The sequence below is a fragment of the Orbicella faveolata genome, unplaced genomic scaffold (genome assembly GCF_042242905.1).
Source record: "Orbicella faveolata isolate gen_17 unplaced genomic scaffold, um_ofav_v1 contig_24, whole genome shotgun sequence".
In the NCBI taxonomy this organism is placed as follows: domain Eukaryota; kingdom Metazoa; phylum Cnidaria; class Anthozoa; order Scleractinia; family Merulinidae; genus Orbicella; species Orbicella faveolata.
The window spans coordinates 33083592-33106755 of NW_028301552.1; the positions used below are offsets into that span (position 1 = coordinate 33083592).

The 23164-nt window shown below is 42.1% G+C and overlaps 5 protein-coding genes and 1 long non-coding RNA gene across 14 annotated transcripts in view; 2 read left to right on the forward strand and 4 right to left on the reverse strand.

Annotated features, from left to right (window-relative positions):
- Positions 1 to 784: 784 nt before the first annotated feature.
- LOC149111347 (uncharacterized) lies at positions 785 to 5929 on the reverse strand. The gene is made up of 3 exons (XM_089292639.1): positions 5529 to 5929; positions 2380 to 2494; positions 785 to 2095 (listed from the first exon to the last, which is right to left on the reverse strand). The coding sequence occupies exons 1-3, from the start codon at positions 5883 to 5885 to the stop codon at positions 1620 to 1622; spliced, it is 948 nt and encodes a 315-aa protein (XP_089148765.1). The 5' UTR covers positions 5886 to 5929; the 3' UTR covers positions 785 to 1619.
- On the reverse strand, positions 3439 to 5200 carry LOC149111348 (zinc finger MYM-type protein 2-like). Its single transcript, XM_089292634.1, has 2 exons — positions 4467 to 5200; positions 3439 to 4381 (listed from the first exon to the last, which is right to left on the reverse strand). Exons 1-2 carry the CDS (start codon positions 4877 to 4879, stop codon positions 3538 to 3540), a joined length of 1257 nt encoding a protein of 418 aa, XP_089148760.1. The 5' UTR covers positions 4880 to 5200; the 3' UTR covers positions 3439 to 3537.
- A 1474-nt stretch (positions 5930 to 7403) lies between the features above and the next one.
- On the forward strand, positions 7404 to 10210 carry LOC149111349 (uncharacterized). Its single transcript, XM_089292635.1, has 4 exons — positions 7404 to 7620; positions 8396 to 8459; positions 9046 to 9207; positions 9733 to 10210. The coding sequence occupies exons 1-4, from the start codon at positions 7513 to 7515 to the stop codon at positions 10014 to 10016; spliced, it is 618 nt and encodes a 205-aa protein (XP_089148761.1). The 5' UTR covers positions 7404 to 7512; the 3' UTR covers positions 10017 to 10210.
- Positions 10211 to 11036: 826 nt separating this feature from the next.
- On the reverse strand, positions 11037 to 13459 carry LOC149111350 (uncharacterized). The gene is made up of 2 exons (XR_016208131.1): positions 13376 to 13459; positions 11037 to 13215 (listed from the first exon to the last, which is right to left on the reverse strand). It is a non-coding gene; the product is annotated as an uncharacterized LOC149111350 (long non-coding RNA).
- On the forward strand, positions 13349 to 16029 carry LOC149111351 (uncharacterized). Of its 3 annotated transcripts, none has more exons than XM_089292638.1 (4): positions 13349 to 13414; positions 14070 to 14133; positions 14862 to 15023; positions 15551 to 16029. In XM_089292638.1, exons 1-4 carry the CDS (start codon positions 13406 to 13408, stop codon positions 15832 to 15834), a joined length of 519 nt encoding a protein of 172 aa, XP_089148764.1. In that variant the 5' UTR covers positions 13349 to 13405; the 3' UTR covers positions 15835 to 16029. The 3 variants fall into 3 exon arrangements, with proteins under 3 accessions (XP_089148764.1, XP_089148763.1, XP_089148762.1); XM_089292637.1 differs by lacking the exon at positions 13349 to 13414 and adding an exon at positions 13496 to 13690; XM_089292636.1 differs by lacking the exon at positions 13349 to 13414 and having other exon boundaries at positions 13809 to 14133.
- An 840-nt stretch (positions 16030 to 16869) lies between these two features.
- Positions 16870 to 23164, reverse strand: part of LOC110056174 (MAP/microtubule affinity-regulating kinase 3-like) — a 31113-nt gene continuing 24818 nt past the window's right edge. For 5 of the 7 annotated variants that reach the window (XM_089292632.1, XM_089292628.1, XM_089292630.1 and 2 more), the window contains 3 exons: positions 23071 to 23145; positions 19975 to 20100; positions 16870 to 19237 (listed from right to left, as the gene is read on the reverse strand). In XM_089292632.1, coding sequence (XP_089148758.1) covers positions 18907 to 19237; positions 19975 to 20100; positions 23071 to 23145 — 532 coding nt within the window. In that variant the 3' untranslated portion in view covers positions 16870 to 18906. The remainder of the gene's footprint in view (positions 19238 to 19974; positions 20101 to 23070; positions 23146 to 23164) is intronic. The other 2 variants (XM_089292631.1, XM_089292633.1) reach the window with 1 other exon arrangement.

A 23164-nucleotide genomic window follows, 5' to 3' on the forward strand; every position in this document is an offset into this window, starting at 1 on the left:
TGAAAACCACTCCAGATTATTACTTGTGCTCTGATTTCATAGCTTGTAGCATTTCTTCAATTTATGAAACCAACCTGCAGGCTAAACGTAAGTCATTTAATTGTCATTCAAATTTTTTAATTAAATATGTTCCTACTGAAGCTGCTTGAATTAAGCGACGTCAAAATCACCTGTATATATTGAAGGCAAACAAACACTACTCCTGCGGTTGCAAATTATCCAAATAATGACAAATCTATTTTCAACCTCTCCACCAGAGCTTTTCCCTTGAGATTTGAAGGAGGTGGGAAGAGAAAACCTTCAAGGAGTTCGCGTTTCCATACAGGAGATTTTTAAACATAGATTTTAAAACTTAACATTTTAAAACTTATTATAGTCGATTCAAATTACTGAATTTTTGCATTTTTGCGGAGGATTCCAATAGGGGATTTAAAAGCATTTGAATAAATCACTTCTCACGAAATATTTATGGGGATCACGTGACCTGCTGAATTGTTTTTTTTTTTCCCGCCCTCTCCACATTGCGATCCTGGGAACGAGAATGCCCTATTTAAAGTGGTGGGGAGGGGGTCTAAATCAAGTAGATCGGAAAATGAAATTGGCTTTTCACAGTTCACGGAAAATAAAATAGGCATTTTACGAACTCACCTAACTAACTTTCAAACCTTATGTCCAGGCACATAAGAACTTTACGTTTCGTATGTCAGTCACTCCCCGCATATATTTTAAAAAATGACCAATAAAAACGTTTGAAAAAACTATTTATATCGTGAACATTAGACGTCTGGAACCTAGACTGAGAAAAAATGATCTGCAGCAGTACGTTAACCTGTCTAGACATCATGAGGAGTAACATCTAATAAAGCAACATGTACAACTTCTCACTACTGACGTTGGCATTTATTGAAGGCTATAGCTCTTGAATGAACAGAATCTACTTAGTTCTGCAATGAAAGCCTAACAACAAGAGTTTATAACATCGAAGAAAGTTAGGAACTCGCAGGCTACTTTTGGAAAATCATAACTGACACAGTGAGCCATTGCCGAGAAACTGCACGCTATAGACTTCAGTTAAAGGTGCTATGTCACGACCCGCGCATGTGCGAGATTTAATTGGCTCCGTTCCCATTGAGAGTCAAATGCATCCACCATCTTGAATTTTTTGGGGGGAGTTGTGAAATTTGTGGGAATTTCGCCCTTCTTGGTTAAAATTATTACGTCTATTTGCCGCGTGTGTGGATTTCTTTTCATCTATCTGCTTGTTTTATCGTAGAGGCAAAAGTATGGATGCAAAAAAAGGCAAGAGAGACTACAGCCTGCAGTACAGTGCAGGCGTTATTTTGGCACAGAACGCTCGATGGACCAGGCTTTCGATGCTGCCGTTTTGACCGGTAAAGGGTTGGGGCACAGTGCATGGTGAGGGGCAGGGGGCAGTGCACCTCACGCCTACTTTACTCTCTCGGTACGCCTACTCCCTCGCCCCAACCCTCCACAGTGACCAAATCCAAGATGGCGGCCTAATATGAAAATGTGCACTCACACGCCAGTAATACGCCTGCACTGCAGGCTAGAGAGACTACAGTGGTGAGTTTGATTGACAGTTCTGTAAATTGATGGATTTACAGGAACAACCCATACACGTGAACACACGTTTCTTCCGGAGCGTTGTCCGCGTCATCGCAGTCATGGAAATCCTCTCCAAACCAAACTGCAAACTGCTGCCCGGCTGTCACAGGCAAAGGAGTGGTGAAATTATCAAATAACAGTTCAGGCGAGTCCGGAGAATGCCCTGGAAGGCTGTAGTATAATTGTATGTTGCAGGATAATCCTCCAAAGAGCTCAGTGTTGTTGGGAAGAAGGCGGGCTTTGTTGGAATCTGCTATGAAGGTTCCCATTTTGTCAGGCCCGCCTCGGCTTTTGCATCCCCAGTTGCTACTGGCGCCGACGTGGCAGCTCACCGTGCCATTCAGATGAACCAGTTTAAACGTGATGACGTTACCGGGTGACGGGGTTGTGAACATTCCAGGCTTGTTCCCAAGGGATCCAAAGCAAATTGGTGAATTTTCTGGGTGTGGCTTCATCTTAATCCAGTTGACTGAAAACAAAAATTAACATAGATTATATAAGTTTTGATTGATGGACAATAATGACGCATAGTGATAGTAGGATTAGAGCTCTGTTGGTCAGGTGCAGCGTGTGCTGAGGCGAAACAGTCCAATTTCTGATTTACGGATACGACTACAGTTGTGGTAGACGAACTATGCCTCATATAGGGTGTTAGAGAACTTGCAACTGGCCTTCGCCTTCGCTTTTTAATAAAAAGGACCCTTTTCTACCGACAGATGTAAGATCTGATGTCTATTTATCTGAATGGTTTACCTTTTTCGCAGTGTTCTCCGGTGAATCCCTCTTCGCATTTACAGAAATAATCATCATTGGAATAAGACGGGATACACTTGGCACCATTTTGGCACGGAGAGCTCATGCAGGGTGACTGTAAAAGAGAAAGTGAAAACATTACAAAAATATCATTCTTAATTTATCCCACATGCCAATCGTATGCGGATAGTTATTATATGTAAATTCCTGTGTCTCTGGGACACAGTGAACTGTCCGTTATATAGAGCTGTCTGTATTTCACAGGTTTTCAATAGGACAAGTTCGACTGTAAGGATTTATCTCCCGCTGTGTCGCGGTTACTCGCCAGTGTTCAGTTTTTGCAATCATCATTGTATTCATTTGTATTGTATCTTTTGAAAAGTCCAAATGTAACTGTCTCGCCTAAAAATAGCTTTTAAACTTTAGTGTACGTCAATAAAAACAAAGCTTGAAATATGTTTACCCTTTTGTTTTCTTTTAAATACCTTATTCTCTTTGGAATCTGTTAGTGTGGTAGATGTAAAGTACTTTCAGATAGATTTAAACAGTGCGAGCCAGAGTTCATGGAAAGTTCCTGAAAAGGTTTTAGTCACGAAAAGTACCCAGATCATCTTTTCAGCCCTAACCAAAAAACTCCGTTTAGCTTCTTTCAATGGCCATACACTCTTTTTTTTTTAATAAGAATATTCATTTTTCCCGCTGAGGCTGAATATTCTTATTTTCCTGCCGATTTCAGGCTGAAAATATTCATGTGAATATTCTTATACGGATTATTTGTAATCATATAATTGTATTGTATCAGGAGCCATGATTGTATTTGCAAGTTTTCAATACACAAAATTATATGCTTTTCAAAATTATATGCTTTTTTAAAATCATATGCTTTTCAAAATCTCAGCCTCGGATCTATTCTTAAAATATTCTTCTCAAACTCATTAATTATTCATGAGCTGATGACCCAATCAGCTCGCATCAATTGGGTCAGGTGCATGTATGTTGATACCCAATGAACATACCGATCAAGACACGGTAGATTAGTTCAAAAACTGATCAAGACACTGATCAAGAAACTTGAATTTTAATCAGTCTTAATTATAATTCTAAATACAGCATTTTTCCCGCTTAAATCATTGCTTACAACAACAATACAGCAACATATTATTCCTTCTTAGACATCGTTACATTAATTGTACAGTTTTTGAATTTTCCTTTCTGGAAAACAACATCCGTTAAAGATTGATCCTGTTTCTCTGTGGTAAAACATGTAGTTGTACTAACAACACTTGGACCTAGGATCTTTGAAACTTTAGACACATTTTCTTCTGTAGGCTTTTCGTACTGCAACAATGCATTAGAACGATGCCCCGACCTTTCGCGAATCAATTTTTCTTCAACCCCAGAATTGAACAGGGAGGAAACACAAGTAACGCGCAAACTGTGAGCGGTTTTGCGTTTAAAGCCTGCCGCGTCGCAGATGTCAGGCAAAATCTTGTTCAAGCTGTTGATGCCTACGGGCACTTTATCGAATGCGAACCTAGTTTTTGATGGCTTAAAGTAAAATGCAGTAACTTCCTTTGCATGAGTCTCAACTAACCCTACATACAATCTGAATATCTCAACAAGGCACGGCTCGTGCTTTTCCTCAATAGAATGACAAACGTGCTTGACCACTCGCGGCACATACTTTAGATCACAAAGACCTCCATGATAAGTTTTAGAGGCATTTTCTTCAAACTTAATAAAATTTGGACCAATTTCAAAGTTGTTTACAACAATATTTCTGTGATCTCCCCCCCGCAACCCAAAAACTTTTCCGTTGTAGAAATAGATCGTGTTCAATAACGACTTAGCTGATGTAGTTCCCAGCAATTTCTTTTGCCAGAATACTGCTTCTTCTTGCTCGCTCACAAACTCCTTTTCCTCTCTCTTACACTTAATGTGAAGCCCTTCTCGAACGCCATTCTTCATCTCGGCATCTAAGCAACGTCGGAAAAGGACAAACCTTCAAAAAATAACACACAAAATTAAAGTCCTGAAACAGTGCATTTTAAATTACTAACCAATTCGGTCTAAAAGTTGTCAAGTACCTTTTGTCACTAGCGTCCAGAGGATTCAAAGCTTCTGATCCATTTTTCTCCTCCAAATAACGCTTGAGGGCACAAATGATACCATAAACAGACTTCGGAGGGTATCTTTCACCGGACTTTTTAGCTACCTCCATCACAAATTTTGACAACCAATAGTTCAGCGACAGAGCGTCCATTCCAGCAATATCTACACTCACAGCGGTAACATTGTGTAAATCGTAGTCCTTGAAGAGACCGCCACAATCTAATACCGGAACTTTAACCTCTCTCAACCTCTGCCATTCGGCAAAAATGTTCACAGCCCACTTGTTTTTATACTTAGTTGAAACTGGAACAGCATCATTCACCAAAACATTTTCTTGAGAAGAGGTTTTTGGAACTCGAAAACGTTCTGATCTCCACTCGATCTCCATCACGCGGCATAATGTTAATTTATTAAAAATTCAACCTTTAAAACTTGCCCACATGGCCGCATATAAAAGATTCATTTCATTTACCATATGAATAAAAAACAGACAATAGCCTATTGAGCACGCCTACTAATTACCTATTCTTCGAAAAAAATTCTCATGCTACTTTGAGAAGCCAGCTCAAAAACTCGTGCTTCGTTTTTCATCAGGGGTTCCAAACACCTCGAAACAATAAAAGCACTCCGCCTTCGGCGTCGTGCTTTCATCTGTTTCTCGGTGTTTGGAACCCCTGATGAAAAACTCGCACTCGTTTTTGATCTATTACATAAAAAATCGCAAATTCCAGCCTCGATATTCTTTAAAACATTTTTGAAGAAAAGCGTGTACTTTTTCTTCACGTGTTTCTAATTCAAGGTTAATTTTTAAGACCGTAAGATCCGTGGGAGCTTTTTTAAATGAACAGATGTTCAAACCTGTAAACATTTGTAGGGGAAGTTGTTTTCCATGTTAAATTTTACAAAAACACACAAAAGTGTGTGGAAAATTGACCACAAATGTAAAGTTACGTCTACTGATGGTCTAGGCAGTTATTTTTTGTGCGTTTTGGCTATGTTTGTAAAGTTAAAACCGGTTACGTTCACGTTTTGCTCACCTTGATATAATAATGGTCAAAGTCGTTGCTGGCAACAAGCTCATTCGATCGTCTAAACTTGTCCATACTCAACAACTCACACGAATATTTTCCATCACTGGATGTTCGGCCAACGTTCGTCGAGACACACTCCTCATGGTTAAGACATTCTAGTGTGCATTCTCCGAGTTTCGAGACCTTCAGATCTGCTAGGCTGGCGGTGTCGAGTTTGACAGAAGAAGCTTTTATGAACTTTGCGAAACTCACGCCTTGTTTTTCGCGTTTGAAATTTTGAGCACGCATTACGGAACAAAGATATAAAGACGGCATTAAAGATACATAGAGGCAAATTTTAAACTGTAAAGCCATCGTTTTCATGAAGAAAGGGACAAAAATGATTCAGAGATGCAGTTATAAAGCAGCTATTAACTATTCCGTATTATTAAACCAGACCGTGGGTGAGCTTGGAGCTTTTTAAGCTGTGATTAAATATTAAACATGTTGACTCGTTGAAATATTATTTGAATTGGATGAACTTACGAAAAGTTTCTTTCTCCTTTTTGATAAATAATACATTGTCAGCATAATTTCTCGTCTAATTGTTGAAAAGAGGGATATAGGATTGAAAAAGTTAAAATTACGCAAATTAGAGGAAGGAGTGAGAAGGGAATGAGGCGAGGAACGAAAAAATAAAACGTTTCTTTCCTTCTCCTTTCTAACCTCGTTCCCAGGGTCTCTCGGGAAGAAGAGAGACCCTGGAAACGAGGTTTTCTCTTTTCCGCACCGCAGTTCTGACCGCATAAGGTGGGGGTACACCTAAAAACATACCTTTTTTTCAAGCTTTTTTTCATGGTTAAGATCAGGAGCCATAATCGGGGACATTCCCCGATTATGGCTCCTGTTAAGATTTAATTCGAAACCATGGCAAAGTAAACATTTTTAGAAAGTTTAAAGATCAGAAATTATGATTTTTTTTGGTACTTTGATTAATTAGAACTGTATTGCAACCTCACACCGGCTGATTAAATCTGCCACCTGCGGGAGAATGCCAGGGCTTACTTGGGAAACTGATCAAAATGAATACTTTTTACATTTTTTAAAAGAAGACGAATAGTTTACTGTTTTAAGCATAGAGGTTTTGGAAAAGTTAAAAACACATGAAATGGTGACCAGTCAAATCTGATACAGAAAATTCAGCATAGACCAGCATACGTTTCAATGCATAACTTCGACAAAATGCACTGGATGGAAAAGTTATATGCTTAAAACACAAAACTTACATAGAACAACAAATCCTGAAAATTTCAGGTCAATTGGACAAATCCTTCTCAAAAAAATAACTTTTTTTTTGAAAACGAGCTTTGAACTTACAGTAACACGTTTTGGAACAAGCAAGCTCTGGGCTTATATACTTCGTTTCTAAATATGGAAGCATACAGCATATTAATTGTGTTGTTATCACGCGATTGACCTTTGCAATAGCCATGTATGGTAACGCAAGTACTAAAAATTAAAAAAAAGCGCGTCGAGAGGAAGTTTCCTCTCGCCGCGCTTTTTTTTATTTTTTCGCGCGCTGTATTTCGTGTTTCGCCCCAACTAAACTAAACGCCTGGAGGTAGCTTCTTCCAGGCGTTCAGTTAGTTGAGGCGCAGCGCGAAAAACGGCCCGCGAAAAAATAAGAAAGGCGTGGCATTTTTTTCGCGCGCCTTTCTTCGCTCTGCGCCTCAACTAACTGAACGCCTGGAAGAGGCTAAATAATTTTCGCCCAGCGTTTCCGATTTCGTATTGGTATCAGAGATTCCATCTCCTGAGTCTTTGTCCAATAGGATTTGCGTTACCATGCATGGCTGGTGCAAAGGTCAATCGCGTGATGACAACACAATATGCTGTATGCTTCCATATTTAGAAACGAAGTATATAAAGCCCAGAGCTCACTTGTTCCAGCTCACATCCACTCGAACAAACTCTTGAGTGAGTAGCTGTGAGATTGCTCTCAGAAGTCAACATGAAATACGCTGTATTTTTACTAGTTATCGCATTTTGCAGCGACGCTTTCGGAATTAACACCGTGTCAACCTTAAATGTGACACAATATCTTGGCCGCTGGTATCAGGTAAGAATCAAGGGCTGACTCGAAGTAGTGTAATCTCTTGTGCCTCTGGTTATGCAATAGACATTGCTAGTGTTTTGGGATACAGTGCTTTCACTTGTAGAAGCCCTGTTATCGAAGTACCTTTTAATTACTTAAGAAAGCGTGCGTAAAAATTTACCAGAGCGATAATTATATGAGCTACGCCTCCATCTTATGTAACAGCCTGATTGCACAACAGTTACACAGTTATGCATAAGAAATGGGAGTTATTGTTGTGAAAATCTCCGCGATTGACGCTCGATATGTCTTAGAATCGCAATGATAAAATACGTAGCCTTTCATAGCTCCAGGGCCCAAGAGAAGAGGTTCTTACTCTTGCTTTGCTCGTACAAATTATATCGTCAGGGGCCTTCTCTGGTAAGCCATGCAACCCTTCCGCGCGGTCTGTAACACTCACATTCACGTGTGGGGCGTGATGCAAATTTTCTATCCACGTTGTCATGCGTGTAAATACAGAAATAAAGTAAACGAATAACTTTATTAATATGTCTTGTCACACTTCAAGGCTTTTCTAATCAGGGACACATTTCCGATCGAATTAGAATTTAGAGTGGTGGGTCTTCAAGCGCATTTGAAGCGCCTTTAGGTTTGAAGAAGCCGGAAGGAAAACCGGAGAGCCCGGACTGCTCCCCTTCAAATGTTTTTCCACCTACTTTGGTTCCATATTATAAGGCCATTTCAGGGTCCTTACGTTTTTATTTTATTATTTGTCTTGTTTTGTCTCTGTTCTAAACAGATGTATGCCGATGCCACAGTCGTGGGTACTTTTGAGCGTAACGCGTTTTGCGTGACCGCAGATTGTAAGTTTAAGTACAGTATGACTTGTTTGGTTTTTAACCCGGGTTTTTAATCAACACTCCAGACTCTTGTAACGGATCTCGAGTTGCCGTTGTCGAGCGAAACAAGCCACGATCGTTGGGCTATTGAATCTGTGAAAAAAAATAATAATAACGATAAAATAGCAATAAAAAAGAACAAAAATTCCAAAATTAGGGACACCTCTCTGGTAGCGTGGGTGCCAGGTGTTCCCACATTTCGGGCTGACGTTAACTCGGGCGAGAGCTGCGCCAAAAATTAGGGAGAGAGGGAGGCTTTGTGACATTGACATGCAAAGACTGGCTTAGCCGCTTAGTTATTTGGGGAGCAACGAGTTGCACTCCCTGTCCGTAAGCACCTCGCAGTTTTCCCCTGGCCAATCTTCGCACAGGACTCTAACTAACCGAACGCCTGTGCAAGGTTTAGACTAGTTGCGCGCTCGAGAAAAACAAACAAATAAAGAAAACAAGCAAACGAAGAGAAAAAAAGCAGTGGGAAGCAGTCCTTTCAAAACAATCGACAAGGCCATCCCCTCAAGTTTCCTTGCCTAATATTGTTGCTTTTATACAGACACTCTGCGGAAAGATGGAAAAGTCGGCGTGCTGAACAGTGAAAGGCTCTATTCAGAGACTGGCACCCAAAACAACATCACAGGCTACGCTTACATTCCAGACCCTGCGCAGCCAGGAAAGCTAAAAGTGCATCTTGACGGCGTACCAGTTGACGCGCCATGTAAGTGACAATTCAATCGAGCTCTGATCTCTAAAACTAACAAGTACATCCACACTTTTAGTCGATCCAACTTGAAAGAATAGGTTGAGTGTGATGCTCGCCAGGCCATTAGCTATGGGTGTTTCTAACTTAGTTTGTCCTCTAACCTCTATTTTGTTTTGCGTTCGTCGAGATCGCAAGCTTAGCTAAATATTAATCCGACGCGTGGGATACACGTGCTAAACCGCCAGGGGCGGCCCCTCTCGCGCTCCGCGCTTGCATTGCTCGCGTACTGGAATCCGAAAATAACACGTAGCAAGGGCGTAGCCGGGATTTTCAAAGGGGGGGTCACACTGTGTCAAAGTGAGGGTACTCACCAGATTGTCATGTCGTTTTCGTCACCTGTTGTAGGTTGTGACCCCCCCTTTTTAAGGTTTACAAAAGGGGGGGTCACGGACACCCCAGGACCTCCCCCCTGGCTACACCCCTAACTCGTAGCAAAAAGTAAACGCATTTGTTTGAAACAGTGTCTACTTCTCTCAACAGACTGGGTTGTCAAACTTGGTCCTCCCTCGTTCGGCGAGCAAGGTTTGTACCAGTACTCCGTGGTCACCGATAATTTCCAGGCCACCTTGTTTGTGCTGGCCAGGGATGTCGACACGTTTAGAAGCCAATATGACGCGGAAGTGAAAAGCTGGCTGGCAGAAAATGGTTTCACTTATCCCTGGAACAAGCCTATTGCTACAGTACAGGACGATGAATGCCTCTATTTGATGAAAAGAGCTTCTCCATATCAGACAATTAAAGAGTTGGTAGAACAGGAATATTGACTTGAAAAACTGGAGCAGATTAGATTTTGATGCCCGAGATTTTGAACGTTCCGTTCTACCTGCAAACTGTTAGACATTTCGTTATGATAGTTGTAAAAATGTTTTGGTTCATGACCTGTTAATTTAGATAGAAAAAGAAAAGAAATGAACACATGTGAAATGACTTTCAAGGACAATAAAAGGCCTGAGAAGGAGTTGACTTGTGTTTGGTTGCGAGGACAGCAGTTAACAGAGTTTATCTATCTATCGCGGGTTTCAATAAGTTTTTAACAGGACACGAGACCCACGGGCAGAAAATCTGCACCTTTTTAAGCTGGGAAGGGTGGTGGTGGTGGTGGTGGTGGGGGGGGGGGGGGTGGATTCTGGGGTGTGCAAACCTGGAAAATCTTGAAATCCTACCCTTGCAATGATGGGTTTTCCCGTAATCTGGACCACAAAATCGGCACCGCTCAGCTACCTGCAAGAGAGGTGGATTTGCCCGTAATTTTGACACATTTAAAGTAGGCTCTTGTGCAGAGCATTTGTTTTTTGCTCCGCAATTTGAAGATAAAAGAGAAATAACGCGTACTATAACCAGCAAAATCGTGGTTTTTGACTTAACTTATTCTGAAAACCGAACGAACAGATAACAGACACTTGGTGAGCTGTACCACGCCCTCCCCCCATCCCCCCTCCCCGGCCAACACACACACCCACAAAGTCCTTATCTGGGTCGTCGCGCAATACTTCTTGCGTGACTACCCAAGTACGGCAGTGTCGTCTTCTTCAGGATGTTGTATGACGTCGGAGATAGCTGCCTTGTCAAGTATTCATTGAACTGTCCATGTTGGCTGTACTGAGTATCGGTGTCTCCACCGCCTATGCTCCAAAACCCGGTTTGACAACAGTGAACCGGTGTAACTAGCCTGAAGGCTGATGAGACCTCAACGACATAGATTTATACGGAACCTCCTTTGCTGGACGTTTTAAGACTCTACTCGAAGAATGGTCAGGGCAATGAGTGTAAAGAACAAAACAGCATTTTCATGTTTAAGCATATATTTCTTATAGATAACCCTACATTGACTAAAAAGCGACAAAGGAGCGTAATACACATCAGGAAATTGCCTCGCGTTATATTTAACCACAATAGATTGAAATTCTAAAGGAAGAATATTTACAAAGGTAGAGACCGAGGCAAGAGCTCCATTTGATTTTCAACAATACAGACATACAACTAAGACAAGATATGAGACCAGTCACGCAAACCTTCTCCAGGTGTCTTGAGGCCATTGACGAAAGTTGCGTGACTGGTAACGCTCAGAAGCCTGAATACTAACAAGCGTGACACCGATTAAAACGCAAACGAAATATGAAATTATCTGTGTACGCTTTGAGTTCCCAAATCCACTTAAAATAAATTAAATTGCGTTTCAAGCAGCGTCCACTGTTGAAACAGCCTGCTGCGCTGACGCTGTTCGGGCTCGTCACGCAATCTTCCTACTCTCCCCTCGTTGGGGGAAGAAGATTGCGTGACGAGCCCAAAGATGTCTGCGTACGAGGTTACTTTTGTAATTACTTACTTCTTGTCATTTTCACACGCAATTGAGATGGAACGAGGTTTTTGACTAGTGCGAATTCGCGGCAATCATAGAAAAACGAAGATTCGATTCTTACAGGCAATAAAAATGTACATCAATTCAAATAGAACAAAGGGCTTAATTTATTGCATCTACTTACTTACGGCTACTTTTAAAGTGCACTGACCCTTCACAGTAAAATGCAGCTGCCGAGACAAACACTTGCGTGACTTGATACTTTTAAGTCACGCAACCGTCTGTATCAGGGGTTTAAATGTAAAATAGTTGTTTCCCTGGCTTTTGAAAAAAAACATCGTTTTCTGTTGATGGTTTGCGAGAGCAAGAAAAAATAATTGTTTCTCACCGATGTCCATGTCGTTTTTTTTCTATCTACATCGTGCACGTATAATTCAATAAGGCGACCAAATTTCATCCCAAACTTGTCAAAGACGTTTGAATTCACAAAGCCGCAAACATTTCGATCCAAAAAATAAGAGCGGTTTTTCTTCTTCACTGTTTCTCGAGCTATAAACGATTTTTTTCGACTTGCGCTCCTTACTATCCGAACACTCCCGGATTGAGATATATATCCCACGTACTTTCCCACAGAGGAGTATTTATCCCATTGTCCGCGCTTATGACGCAAACTGCGGCAGGTAATGGAACAACTGAAAACTCCTTAAAGCTTCACTCGGCTTGCTTGTCAAGCCTCTCTCCCGCTAACCCGTGACTTTCACGGACAGAGGACAGGAAAGAGCCCGGGACTAGCTTAAGATTACTAGTGTTTGCACGCAGTGTATCATGTGAACGACACAGATCTGTCTAGCGATAACACAAATAACAAAGAAAACATTTTCACCCCACTAGGATCGGGGCCATATCGGCAGCTATCTTTCATCTGCCCTCCATTAAAATTAAATAATTCCTATGGGTATTTACATGAACTTGTACACGTTTCGGTCATCTTGAATTTCTCAAACTCGTAGACATATGTCATTTGTATGTACCGTGGGGTTCTGTAGCAAATAAAAACCATCGAGCAACACTCGGCTTGCTTAACTAGCGCAAACGTTATGGTGCAAAAGAAACAAAATTCTCCGCCCTCCGTCAAAAGACAGACAGAAGATGTCCACATTCCTGAGGGGGTCGTGCCACCCATGAAGTTCTAAAAATCCAAAACGTCTTTACTTAGTGGTTTTCTGCGCAGATGCATTGCTGGGGAAAGCATTTCGTATCCAAAATCGTTTCCAGTGATTTGTCCGTCCTCCACCGATTTCGCAAATCGCCGCATTCAAATCAAATTGTCTTGTCACAACTTCAGTTCGTTCGCAACCTTCGACGCGATGTTCTTGAAATTAATCGATGTGCCGGCGATGCGCTTGAAACGAACCCCGTTTAACGACAAGCGAGGGAGTTTGCACACTTCCATCTCCCACTGCACGTGATTTGCGTCGGCGGGATTGCCATAGCAACAGAACAACAGGAAATTTTCGCGCTGTTCATAATCACAGTGATTCGTATCCAACACTTTCCTTATTTCTTCCATCATCTCTTGCGGGTCCATGGAACTCGTTGTCTTCATGCTCCACGTGAAACGAAGGGAGCGAGGTTTTTCACCCATTGACGTGCCGTTCATGGACCTGCCGTGCAAATAACAGTACATAAAGCATTAGCCATATCCTGAAACAAAACAAAACAAACGAACAAACAGACAACACACAGATCGTGACGTTGAAGAGTGGTATTCAATGTCCAAATGATAGACAGATCATACTGATGACTTAACCGATAAGCGCTTACAATTTAAAAATTATCTGGCATCATCGAAACATGCAGACGGTAAGACTAATTACGCAAACATTTACCACGTTAGTGGTACTTTTGTAATTATATAAGCTACGCCTCCATCTTATGTAACAGCCTGATTGCACAACAGTTACACAGTTATGCATAAGAAATGGGAGTTATTGTTGTGAAAATCTCCGCGATTGACGCTCGATATGTCTTAGAATCGCAATGATAAAATACGTAGCCTTTCATAGCTCCAGGGCCCAAGAAGAGAAGTTCTTACTCTTGCTTTGCTCGTACAAATTATATCGTCAGGGGCCTTCTCTGGTAAGTCATGCAACCCTTCCGCGCGGTCTGTAACACTCACATTCACGTGTGGGGCGTGATGCAAATTTTCTATCCACGTTGTCATGCGTGTAAATACAGAAATAAAGTAAACAAATAACTTTACTAATATGCCGTGTCACACTTCAAGGATTTTCTAATCAGGGACACATTCCCGATCGAATTAGAATTTAGAGTGGTGGGTCTTCAAGCGCATTTGAAGCGCCTTTAGGTTTGAAGAAGCCGGAAGAAAAACCGGAGAACCCGGACTGCTCCCCTTCAAATGTTTTTCCACCTACTTTGGTTCCATACTGTAATGTCATTTCAGGGTCCTTACGTTTTTATTTTATTATTTGTCTTGTTTTGTCTCTGTTCTAAACAGATGTACGCCGATGCCACAGTCCTGTGTACTTTTGAACGTAACGCGTTTTGCGTGACCGCAGACTGTAAGTACAGTATCACTTGTTGGTTTTTAACCTGGGTTTTTAATGAACACCCCAATCTCTTGTACCGGAACTCGCGTTGCCTTTGTCTAGCAAAACAGGCCGTGACCGTTGGCCTATTGAATTTGTGAATCAAAAAGTAATATTAAGGATAAAATGACACTAAAAAATAACAAAAATTCCAAAACTAGCGACACCTCCCTGGTAGCGTGGGTGCCAAGTGTTCCCACATTTCGGGCTGACGAAAGCTCGGGCGAGAGCTGCGCTAAAAATTAGGGGGACAGGGAGGGGTTGTGACGTAGCCTGCGAAGCAGGCCGCTGAAGGGGAGGGAAAGGTTCAAAAGGAGCGCGGGAGTTTTGGGAGTTTTGGCTTCGCGCGCTTGTTTTTTCCCCCTTTCCCTCCCCTTCGACGCCTGCCACGCAGGCTAGTTGCGACATCGATATGCAATGGCTTAGCCAGTTTTAGGGGCGTTGAGTTATATAGGGAGCAACGAGATGTACTCCCTGTCCGTAAGCACTCCGCAGTTTTCCCCTGACCAATCTTCGCACAGGCCTTTAACTGACCGAACGCCTGTGCAAGGTTTAGACTAGTTGTGCGCCCGAGAAAAACAAACAAACAAAGAAAACAAACCAAAAAAAAAAAAAAAAAAAACAGTGGAGGCGGTCCTTCCAAAACACTCGACAAGTCATCCTCTAAGGTTTCCCTGCTTAATATTGTTTCTTTTACACAGACACCTTGCGGAAAGATGGAGAAGTCGGCGTGCTGAACAGTGAAAGGCTCTATTCAGAGACTGGCACTCAGAACAACATCACAGGCTACGCCTACATACCAGACCACGGGCAGCCAGGAAAGCTAAAAGTTCATCTTGACGGCGTACCAGTTGACGCGCCATGTAAGTGACAAGTCAATCGAGCTCTGATCTCTAAAACTAACAAGTACATCCACACTTTTAGTCGATCCAACTTGAAAGAATAGGTTGAGTGTGATGCTCGACAGGCCCTTTGGTATGGGTGTTTCTAACTTAGTTTGTCTTCTACTCTCTATTTTGTCTTGGGTTCGTCGAGATCGCAAGCTTAGCTAAATATTAATCCGACGCGTGGGATACACGCGCTAAACCGCCAGGGGCGGCCCCTCTCGCGCTCCGCGCTTGCATTGCTCGCGCACTGGAAGCCGAAAATAACTCGTAGCAAGGGCGTAGCCGGGATTTTTCAAACGGGGGGGTCACACTGTGTCAAAGTGAGGGTACTCACCAGATTGTCTTGTCGTCTTCGTCACCTGTTGTAGGTTGTGACCCCCCCTTTTTTAAGGCTTACAAAAGGGGGGTTACGGGCACCCCAGGACCTCCCCCCTGGCTACACCCGTAATTCGTAGCAAAAAATAAACGCATTTGTTTGAAACAGTGTCCACTTCTCTCAACAGACTGGGTCGTGAAACTTGGTCCTCCCTCGTTCGGCGAGCAAGGTTTGTACCAGTACTCCGTGGTCACCGATAATTTCCAGGCCACCTTGTTTGTGCTGGCCAGGGATGTCGACACGTTTAGAAGCCAATATGACGCGGAAGTGAAAAGCTGGCTGGCAGAAAATGGTTTCACTTATCCCTGGAACAAGCCTGTTGCTACAGTACAGGACGATGAATGCCTCTATTTGATGAAAAGAGCTTCTCCATATCAGACAATTAAAGAGTTCCTAAAACAGGAATATTGACTTGAAAAACTGGAGAAGATTAGATTTTGATGCCCGAGATTTTGAACGTTCCGTTTTACCTGCAAACTGTTAGACATTTCGTTATGATAGTTGTAAAAAATGTTTTGGTTCATGACCTGTTAATTTAGATAGAAAAAGACAAGAAATGAACAGATGTGAAATGAATTTCAAGGACAATAAAAGGCCTGAGAAGGAGTTGACTTGTGTTTGGTTGCGAGGGCAGCAGTTAACAGAGTTTATCTATCTATCGCGGGTTTCAATAAGTTTTTAACAGGACACGAAACACACGGGCAGAAAATCCGCACCTTATTAAGCTGGGAACGGTGGTGGTGGTGGTGGTGGTGGGGGGGGGGGGGGGGGGGAGGTGGTGGATTCTGGGGTGTGCAAACCCGGAAAATCTTGAAATTCTACCCTTGCAATGATGGGTTTTCCAGCAATCTGGACCACAAAATCGGCACCGCTCAGTTACCTACAAGAGAGGTGGATTTGCCCGTAATTTTGACACATTTAAAGTAGGCTCTTGTGCAGAGCATTTGTTTTTTGCTCCGCAATTTGAAGATAAAAGAGAAATAACGCGTACTATAACCAGCAAAATCGTGGTTTTTGACTTAACTTATTCTGAAAACCGAACGAACAGATAGCAGACACTTGGTGAGCTGTACCACGCCCTCCCCCCATCCCCCCCCCCCCCCCCCCCGCCAACACACACACCCACAAAGTCCTTATTTGGGTCGTCGCGCAATGCTTCTTGCGTGACTACCCAAGTACGGCAGTGTCGTCTTCTTCAGGATGTTGTATGACGTCGGAGATAGCTGCCTTGTCAAGTATTCATTGAACTGTCTATGTTGGTTGTACTGAGTATCGGTGTCTCCACCGCCTATGCTCCAAAACCCGGTTTGACAACAGTGAACCGGTGTAACTAGCCCGAGGGCTGATGAGACCTCAACGACATGGATTTATACGGAACCTCCTTTGCTGGACGTTTTAAGACTCTACTCGAAGAATGGTCAGGGCAATGAGTAGAACAAAACAGCATTTTCATGTTCAAGAATATATTTGTTATAGATAACCCTACATTGACTAAAAAGCGACAAAGAAGCGTAATACACATCAAGAAATTGCCTCGCGTTATATTTAACCACAATAGATTGAAATTCTAAAGGAAGAATATTTACAAAGGTAGAGACCGAGGCAAGAGCTCCATTTGATTTTCAACAATACATTCATACAACTAAGACAAGATATGAGACCAGTCACGCAAACCTTCTCCAGGTGTCTTAAGGCCATTGACGAAAGTTGCGTGACTGGCAACGCTCAGAAGTCTGAATGCTAACAAGCGTGACACCGATTAAAACGCAAACGAAATATGAAATTATCTGTGTATGTTTTGAGTTTCCAAATCCACCTAACATAAATTAAATTGCGTTTCAAGCAGCGTCCACTGTTGAAACAGCCTCCTGCGCTGACGCTGTTCGGTCTCGTCACGCAATCTTCCTCGTCTCCCCTCGTTGGGGGAAGAAGATTGCGTGACGAGCCCAAAGATGTCTGCGTACAAGGTTACTCTTGTAATTACTTACTTCATGTCATTTTCACACGCAATTGAGATGGAATGAGGTTTTTGACTAGTGCGAATTTGCGGCAATCATACAAAAACGAAGATTCGATTCTTACAGGCAAAAAAATGTACATCAATTGAAATAGAACAAAGGGTTTAATTTATTGCATCTACTTACTTACGGCTACTTTTAAAGTGCACTGACCCTTCACAGTAAAATGCAGCTGCCGAGACAAACGCTTACGTGACTTGATGCTTTTAAGTCACGCAACCGTCTGTATCAGGGGTTTAAATGTAATATAGTTGTTTCCCTGGCTTTTGCAAAAAATCACATCGTTTTCTGTTGATGGTTTGCAAGAGCAAGAAAAAATAATTGTTTCTCACCGATGTCCATGTCGTTTTTTTTCTTTCTACATCGTGCACGTATAATTCAATAAGGCGACCAAGTTTTATCCCAAACTTGTGAAAGACGTTTGAATTCACAAAGCCGCAAACATTTCGATCCAAAAAATAAGAGCGCTTTTTCTTCTTCACTGTTTCTCGAGCTATAAACGATTTTTTTCGACTTGCGCTCGTTACCATCCGAAAACTCCCGGATTCAGATATATTTCTACACATTTCAGAGCAGGACGGTAGAGAAGCGCTGTTTAAAACAATTAAAAACAACCATCCGCAGGTGAACGAGGCAATCTCTGTTTACGAAGCGCACCAAAACACGCAGAGTGAGTCTAGATCAGGCTTTTCAGTTGTGAAATGTATGCGTCTCATTTACTCAGGAATTCTGCTATCTGTACAGCTCCCACGTACTTTCCCACAGAGGAGCATTTATCCCATTGTCCGCGCTTATGACGCAAACTGCGGCAGGTAATGGACAACTGAAAACTCCTTTAAGCTTCACTCGGCTTGCTTATCAAGCCTCTCTCCCGCTTACCCGTGACTTTCACGGACAGAGGACAGGAAAGAGCCCGGGACTAGCTTAAGATTACTAGTGTTTGCACGCAGTGTATTATGTGAACGACACAGATCTGCCTAGTGATAACACAAATAACAAAGAAAACATTTTCACCCCACTGGGATCGGGGCCATATCGGCGGCTATCTTTCATCTGCCCTCCATTAAAATTAAATAATTCCTATGGGTATTTACATGAACTTGTACACGTTTCGGTCATCTTGAATTTCTCAAACTCGTAGACATATGTCATTTGTATGTACCGTGGGGTTCTGTAGCAAATAAAAACCATCGAGCAACACTCGGCTTGCTTAACTAGCGCAAACGTTATGGTGCAAAAGAAACAAAATTCTCCGCCCTCCGTCAAAAGACAGACAGAAGATGTCCACATTCCTGAGGGGGTCGTGCCACCCATGAAGTTCTAAAAAATCCAAAACGTCTTTACTTAGTGGTTTTCTGCGCAGATGCATTGCTGGGGAAAGCATTTCGTATCCAAAATCGTTTCCAGTGATTTGTCCGTCCTCCACCGATTTCGCAAATCGCCGCATTCAAATCAAATTGTCTTGTCACAACTTCAGTTCGTTCGCAACCTTCGACGCGATGTTCTTGAAATTAATCGATGTGCCGGCGATGCGCTTGAAACGAACCCCGTTTAACGACAAGCGAGGGAGTTTGCACACTTCCATCTCCCACTGCACGTGATTTGCGTCGGCGGGATTGCCATAGCAACAGAACAACAGGAAATTTTCGCGCTGTTCATAATCACAGTGATTCGTATCCAACACTTTCCTTATTTCTTCCATCATCTCTTGCGGGTCCATGGAACTCGTTGTCTTCATGCTCCACGTGAAACGAAGGGAGCGAGGTTTTTCACCCATTGACGTGTCGTTCATGGACCTGCCGTGCAAATAACAGCACATAAAGCATTAGCCATATCCTGAAACAAAACAACACAAACGAACAAACAAACAACACACAGATCGTGACGTTGAAGAGTGGTGTTCAATGTCCAAATGATAGACAGATCATACTGATGACTCAACCGATAAGCGCCTACAATTTAAAAATTATCTGGCATCATTGAAACATGCAGACGGTAAGACTAATTAACCGATAAGCGCTTACAATTTAAAAATTAACTGGCATCGTTGAAACATGCAGACGGTAAGACTAATTACGCAAACGTTTACCACGTTGAAAAACAATACTGAGTAACACTGAATATGGTGTCAAAAATATCCACTGAACCTATCAAGCACACTTGTCCCATCCAAGTACATTTACAACAAGGACGCATACGCCATTGAACCAATCAAAAGCTAGATTCAGTTGGCTTGTATGAATGAAGTTTGTGCAGCCCTGGAACTCTGGAGTCGAACAAGCAAACACATCCGCCATTAAACCAATCACATCCTAGGTTTAGGTATTGAATAGCATCTGAAATCAACTCTAGCGGCTGTTTGGTGGAAAGAAGACTGAATTCAAACAACAAGGCGCCAACACCGTTGAACCAATCAAGTGCTAAGTTCAGTTCACCACGGTCCAGGGCGCATGCGCGAAAAGAGAAAAAATAACAGACTGGCACTAGCCAGAGATTGGTCCAACTGCGCAGGCGCAGATTTGCCAACACCTGCCTTCTTTTGTGCTTTCTGAGCGAGAGCCTAGCAAATGTTCCTCGCAGAGATTTGCGCCTGGGGCTCGAACGGGCCTTTGGGTCCGGATACACGGACTTTGCCCCGGATGAACTAGCTCCTCGGGCCCTTGAACGCAACAACACAGCTCGTCAGACCCCTCGCCATGTAAGCCACAATGAATTGTACACTGACTTAGTAATAGCGGCAATAAGCCGTGACTTCCTTACACTGTGCTTTCAATGACAAAACAAACAGAATTCGAGTAGTGCTGGTGGCTACGGGGTGCAAACAACAACAAATAAACTAAAATAATCAGAAGTGGAAACAGATTGCATGCATTACCCGAGCAGCGAGCAATGACACTAACTCTTGGCAAAAAAACTTCAATTCTAACAGGTGAATCATTCAACGACTGACTATTTTGATCCTCTACTAGGTCCATCAAGCTTTCGGCTTTCGAAAAAGTGTTTTTACGTAGCTACTACTCTCTTAAAAAAAGGTCGAAAGCAGTGGAAGAGAATCGGTTAGCTTTCGGCCATTCACGAAGTATAATGACTCGTTTCACTGCTAACGCCGACGCAGTGGACTCGCATAATCAGGTGATGCATGCACTTGCAAAATACAATCGTGACAAATGGAAACAAACTGAAATAACAAAAACAATAAGTGCAAATTTCTGTTCATTAATAGCTGATGAAATCACATGTGGACTAATCTGAAATGGTCCCAAAAAGAGAAATCAGCAAGCCAACAGAACACAATATGGCGGAGTGGTGAGTGATCACGTGGGTGAGTGCAATAAAAGTGAGAAGCCAACGCACGGATACCACGCGACTCAAAATTGAAACGACTAAAAAATATGAAGATGTGAGACACAAAGACGACATGTATTAAATGAGCACGAAGTGTGAACCCAACAGTTCATGTTAAACAATGTTATACGGTGAGTCCCAGTCCTCAGTTAACCTGCCAAGTTATTACATCAAGAAATGAAAGAATTAGTCCACATCAGTTTTCATTAGATCAGCTATTAATCCAGTGTTATAGTACTCAATCGGCAGGTCTTACGCTCTGTATGTAAACACATTAACCTTAGTACGTTAAACACGGCGCCAGAAATTCACAAATTACGTGGGACAACAAAATCGTTGATTAGGCGTTATTACAATCAGAAGACCACACAAGAAAAAACGAATGTTATTTCACGTTGAAAAACCACAATGCAAAGAAGTCACGGCCAAAAAAAACAAAAACGTCCTTGAAACTTTCAAGGATCGTAACCATGCGCAATCAAATTAAACGAGTTTTCTCAGCGAGGGGTCTGGAGCTGACGCGTTTCCAAGCTGCACTGTTCCATCCAGGAGCCAACCCAGAGAAGGTACCACATGACGTCACTTCGTGCGTAGCACTGAGGAATGCTGGGAAGTAAAACAACTTACCGTGCCCCTCTCCCTGGGAGGGTTTTGTCACAACGTGCTATTGGCGCCGGCTAGTGGAGTTTGAAACATGCTCTTTTTGTAACGTCATGCAGTAAAAAGCCTTCTCCGAGTTCCAAGCTTAACAAAGGCGGTCAGTTTAAGCAGTTTTTATTGAAAGATTTATCACGTATTTTATTTTTACTGTACCTAAGACATATTACATCCGTTCACGTTTAAATACAGCTTACAAGCTCTTTATCTAAAAACTAATTTCTGTTTAAATCTTTTTACTTGGCACCCTTGTTTAAGTTAAAAGCAAACTTTCAAAAAGAAATGTCCGTGTTTAGACCAAAAACCTGGCCAAGATACATAACGACATATTTAACGAAAGGCACAAAAGTTAAAATCACATAAATTGAATTAAATGACACAAGAAAACGAGTTATACAATCTGACATTTTATCATTCGAGGGCAAGTACTTGAAATATACCACTTATAGCACTTGCTGTTTCAAAACAAACTGATTGAGTTACACAATACACGACCATTTTTAAGACATTCATTCAGCAAGATATTAACTTTATTTGCTTTATTGAATTATTATGAAACGAAAACAAAGTTTTGATTAGTTATCCTGGCACGGAACAGTACAACTTCCTGATTTTAAATTCAGCCAAAGAAGCAAACTATGATAAAGTAACGAGTTCAACATCAACGTTGGAGTTGACAAGGTATCGTCTTCCTTCGCAGCAGATGTTTTGAGCGACAGCCTCACTCAAAACATCAACTACACAAATCTAAGGCCAGGGTTCATCTACCATATCAACTCCAAGTTGACGACTCACTGCGTTTTTCCCGCCGTTGCAGCACAATTCTCTTCCCTGATTCAGCTTTTGAAATATATTTGGCGCTGAATACAAGGCGCATTTGTACCGTGGTCTGAACATTACATGTTGTCTGATGTCGTCAAGAAAGGCTTTGCGTATGAATTGCAAAAATTAAAAGCGCCATTAAGTGGTCCAGAGAGAACGTTTACGTCTGCATGTACGGACGATGTGGACAGAAATAAGTTCAATGATTTATTGTTTTTGGATATTTTTCAGTTACAAACCCACGCACCCCTAACTGCTCTACCCCAAATTCACGCGTCCCCACCCCTCCCCTCTCGATCGTCCCCTTGCATGTACAACAATTAACAGAAAGAACATTCCATAAAGTCATTTTCCCTCGCCTTAACCACCCCTCCCCCAGATTTTCTGACAATGACGCTCATCTGATTTTCTTTGAAAACGCTAAATACCTTCTGTACACACAGAATTCAATTATTCACTTCAATAACTCAAGCCTGTTTTTAGTTCCGAAAATCACTAAAAACAAACTGAAAACAACTGCTTGGATGATAAACGCCACTTTCGTCAAATTTCAAGCCAGACTGTTTTTCGAGACTCTATAGTGTAGACAAAGCTTCAAGATATTAATTAACCATTTCAGTAAGGACAGACGGGAGCTGTTCACCTATACACTGCATCACCTCACACCAGATACACAGAAGACAGTCAAAAGCAATAACATAAGAGTTAAGCTCTCTTCTAAATAGAAATGACTAGCATACTGACTTCACTCATTAAGACGTAGCCCCGACTAATGCAAGGTAGTGTACAGTAAGACTCGACTAACCCTTGTCCACTGCCTCCTATGCTCCCTCGGGATACCTCTCTTGGTTCTCTTGGCGACAAAGCTTGTTCCATAGGTCTACGGAGAAACTATCATG

Coding starts and splice junctions, on each gene's coding strand:
- LOC149111351 (XM_089292637.1), top strand. CDS start 13,592: ATGATAAAATACGTAGCCTTTCATAGCTCCAGGGCCCAAGAAGAGAAG. Junction 13,691..14,069: donor ATCGTCAGGGGCCTTCTCTG/GTAAGTCATGCA, acceptor TGTTCTAAACAG/ATGTACGCCGATGCCACAGT. Junction 14,134..14,861: donor GTTTTGCGTGACCGCAGACT/GTAAGTACAGTA, acceptor TCTTTTACACAG/ACACCTTGCGGAAAGATGGA.
- LOC149111348 (XM_089292634.1), bottom strand. CDS start 4,879: ATGGAGATCGAGTGGAGATCAGAACGTTTTCGAGTTCCAAAAACCTCT. Junction 4,382..4,466: donor CTGGACGCTAGTGACAAAAG/GTACTTGACAAC, acceptor TATTTTTTGAAG/GTTTGTCCTTTTCCGACGTT.
- LOC149111347 (XM_089292639.1), bottom strand. CDS start 5,885: ATGAAAACGATGGCTTTACAGTTTAAAATTTGCCTCTATGTATCTTTA. Junction 2,495..5,528: donor TTGACCATTATTATATCAAG/GTGAGCAAAACG, acceptor TCTCTTTTACAG/TCACCCTGCATGAGCTCTCC. Junction 2,096..2,379: donor CGGAGAACACTGCGAAAAAG/GTAAACCATTCA, acceptor TTTTGTTTTCAG/TCAACTGGATTAAGATGAAG.
- LOC149111349 (XM_089292635.1), top strand. CDS start 7,513: ATGAAATACGCTGTATTTTTACTAGTTATCGCATTTTGCAGCGACGCT. Junction 7,621..8,395: donor ATCTTGGCCGCTGGTATCAG/GTAAGAATCAAG, acceptor TGTTCTAAACAG/ATGTATGCCGATGCCACAGT. Junction 8,460..9,045: donor GTTTTGCGTGACCGCAGATT/GTAAGTTTAAGT, acceptor GCTTTTATACAG/ACACTCTGCGGAAAGATGGA.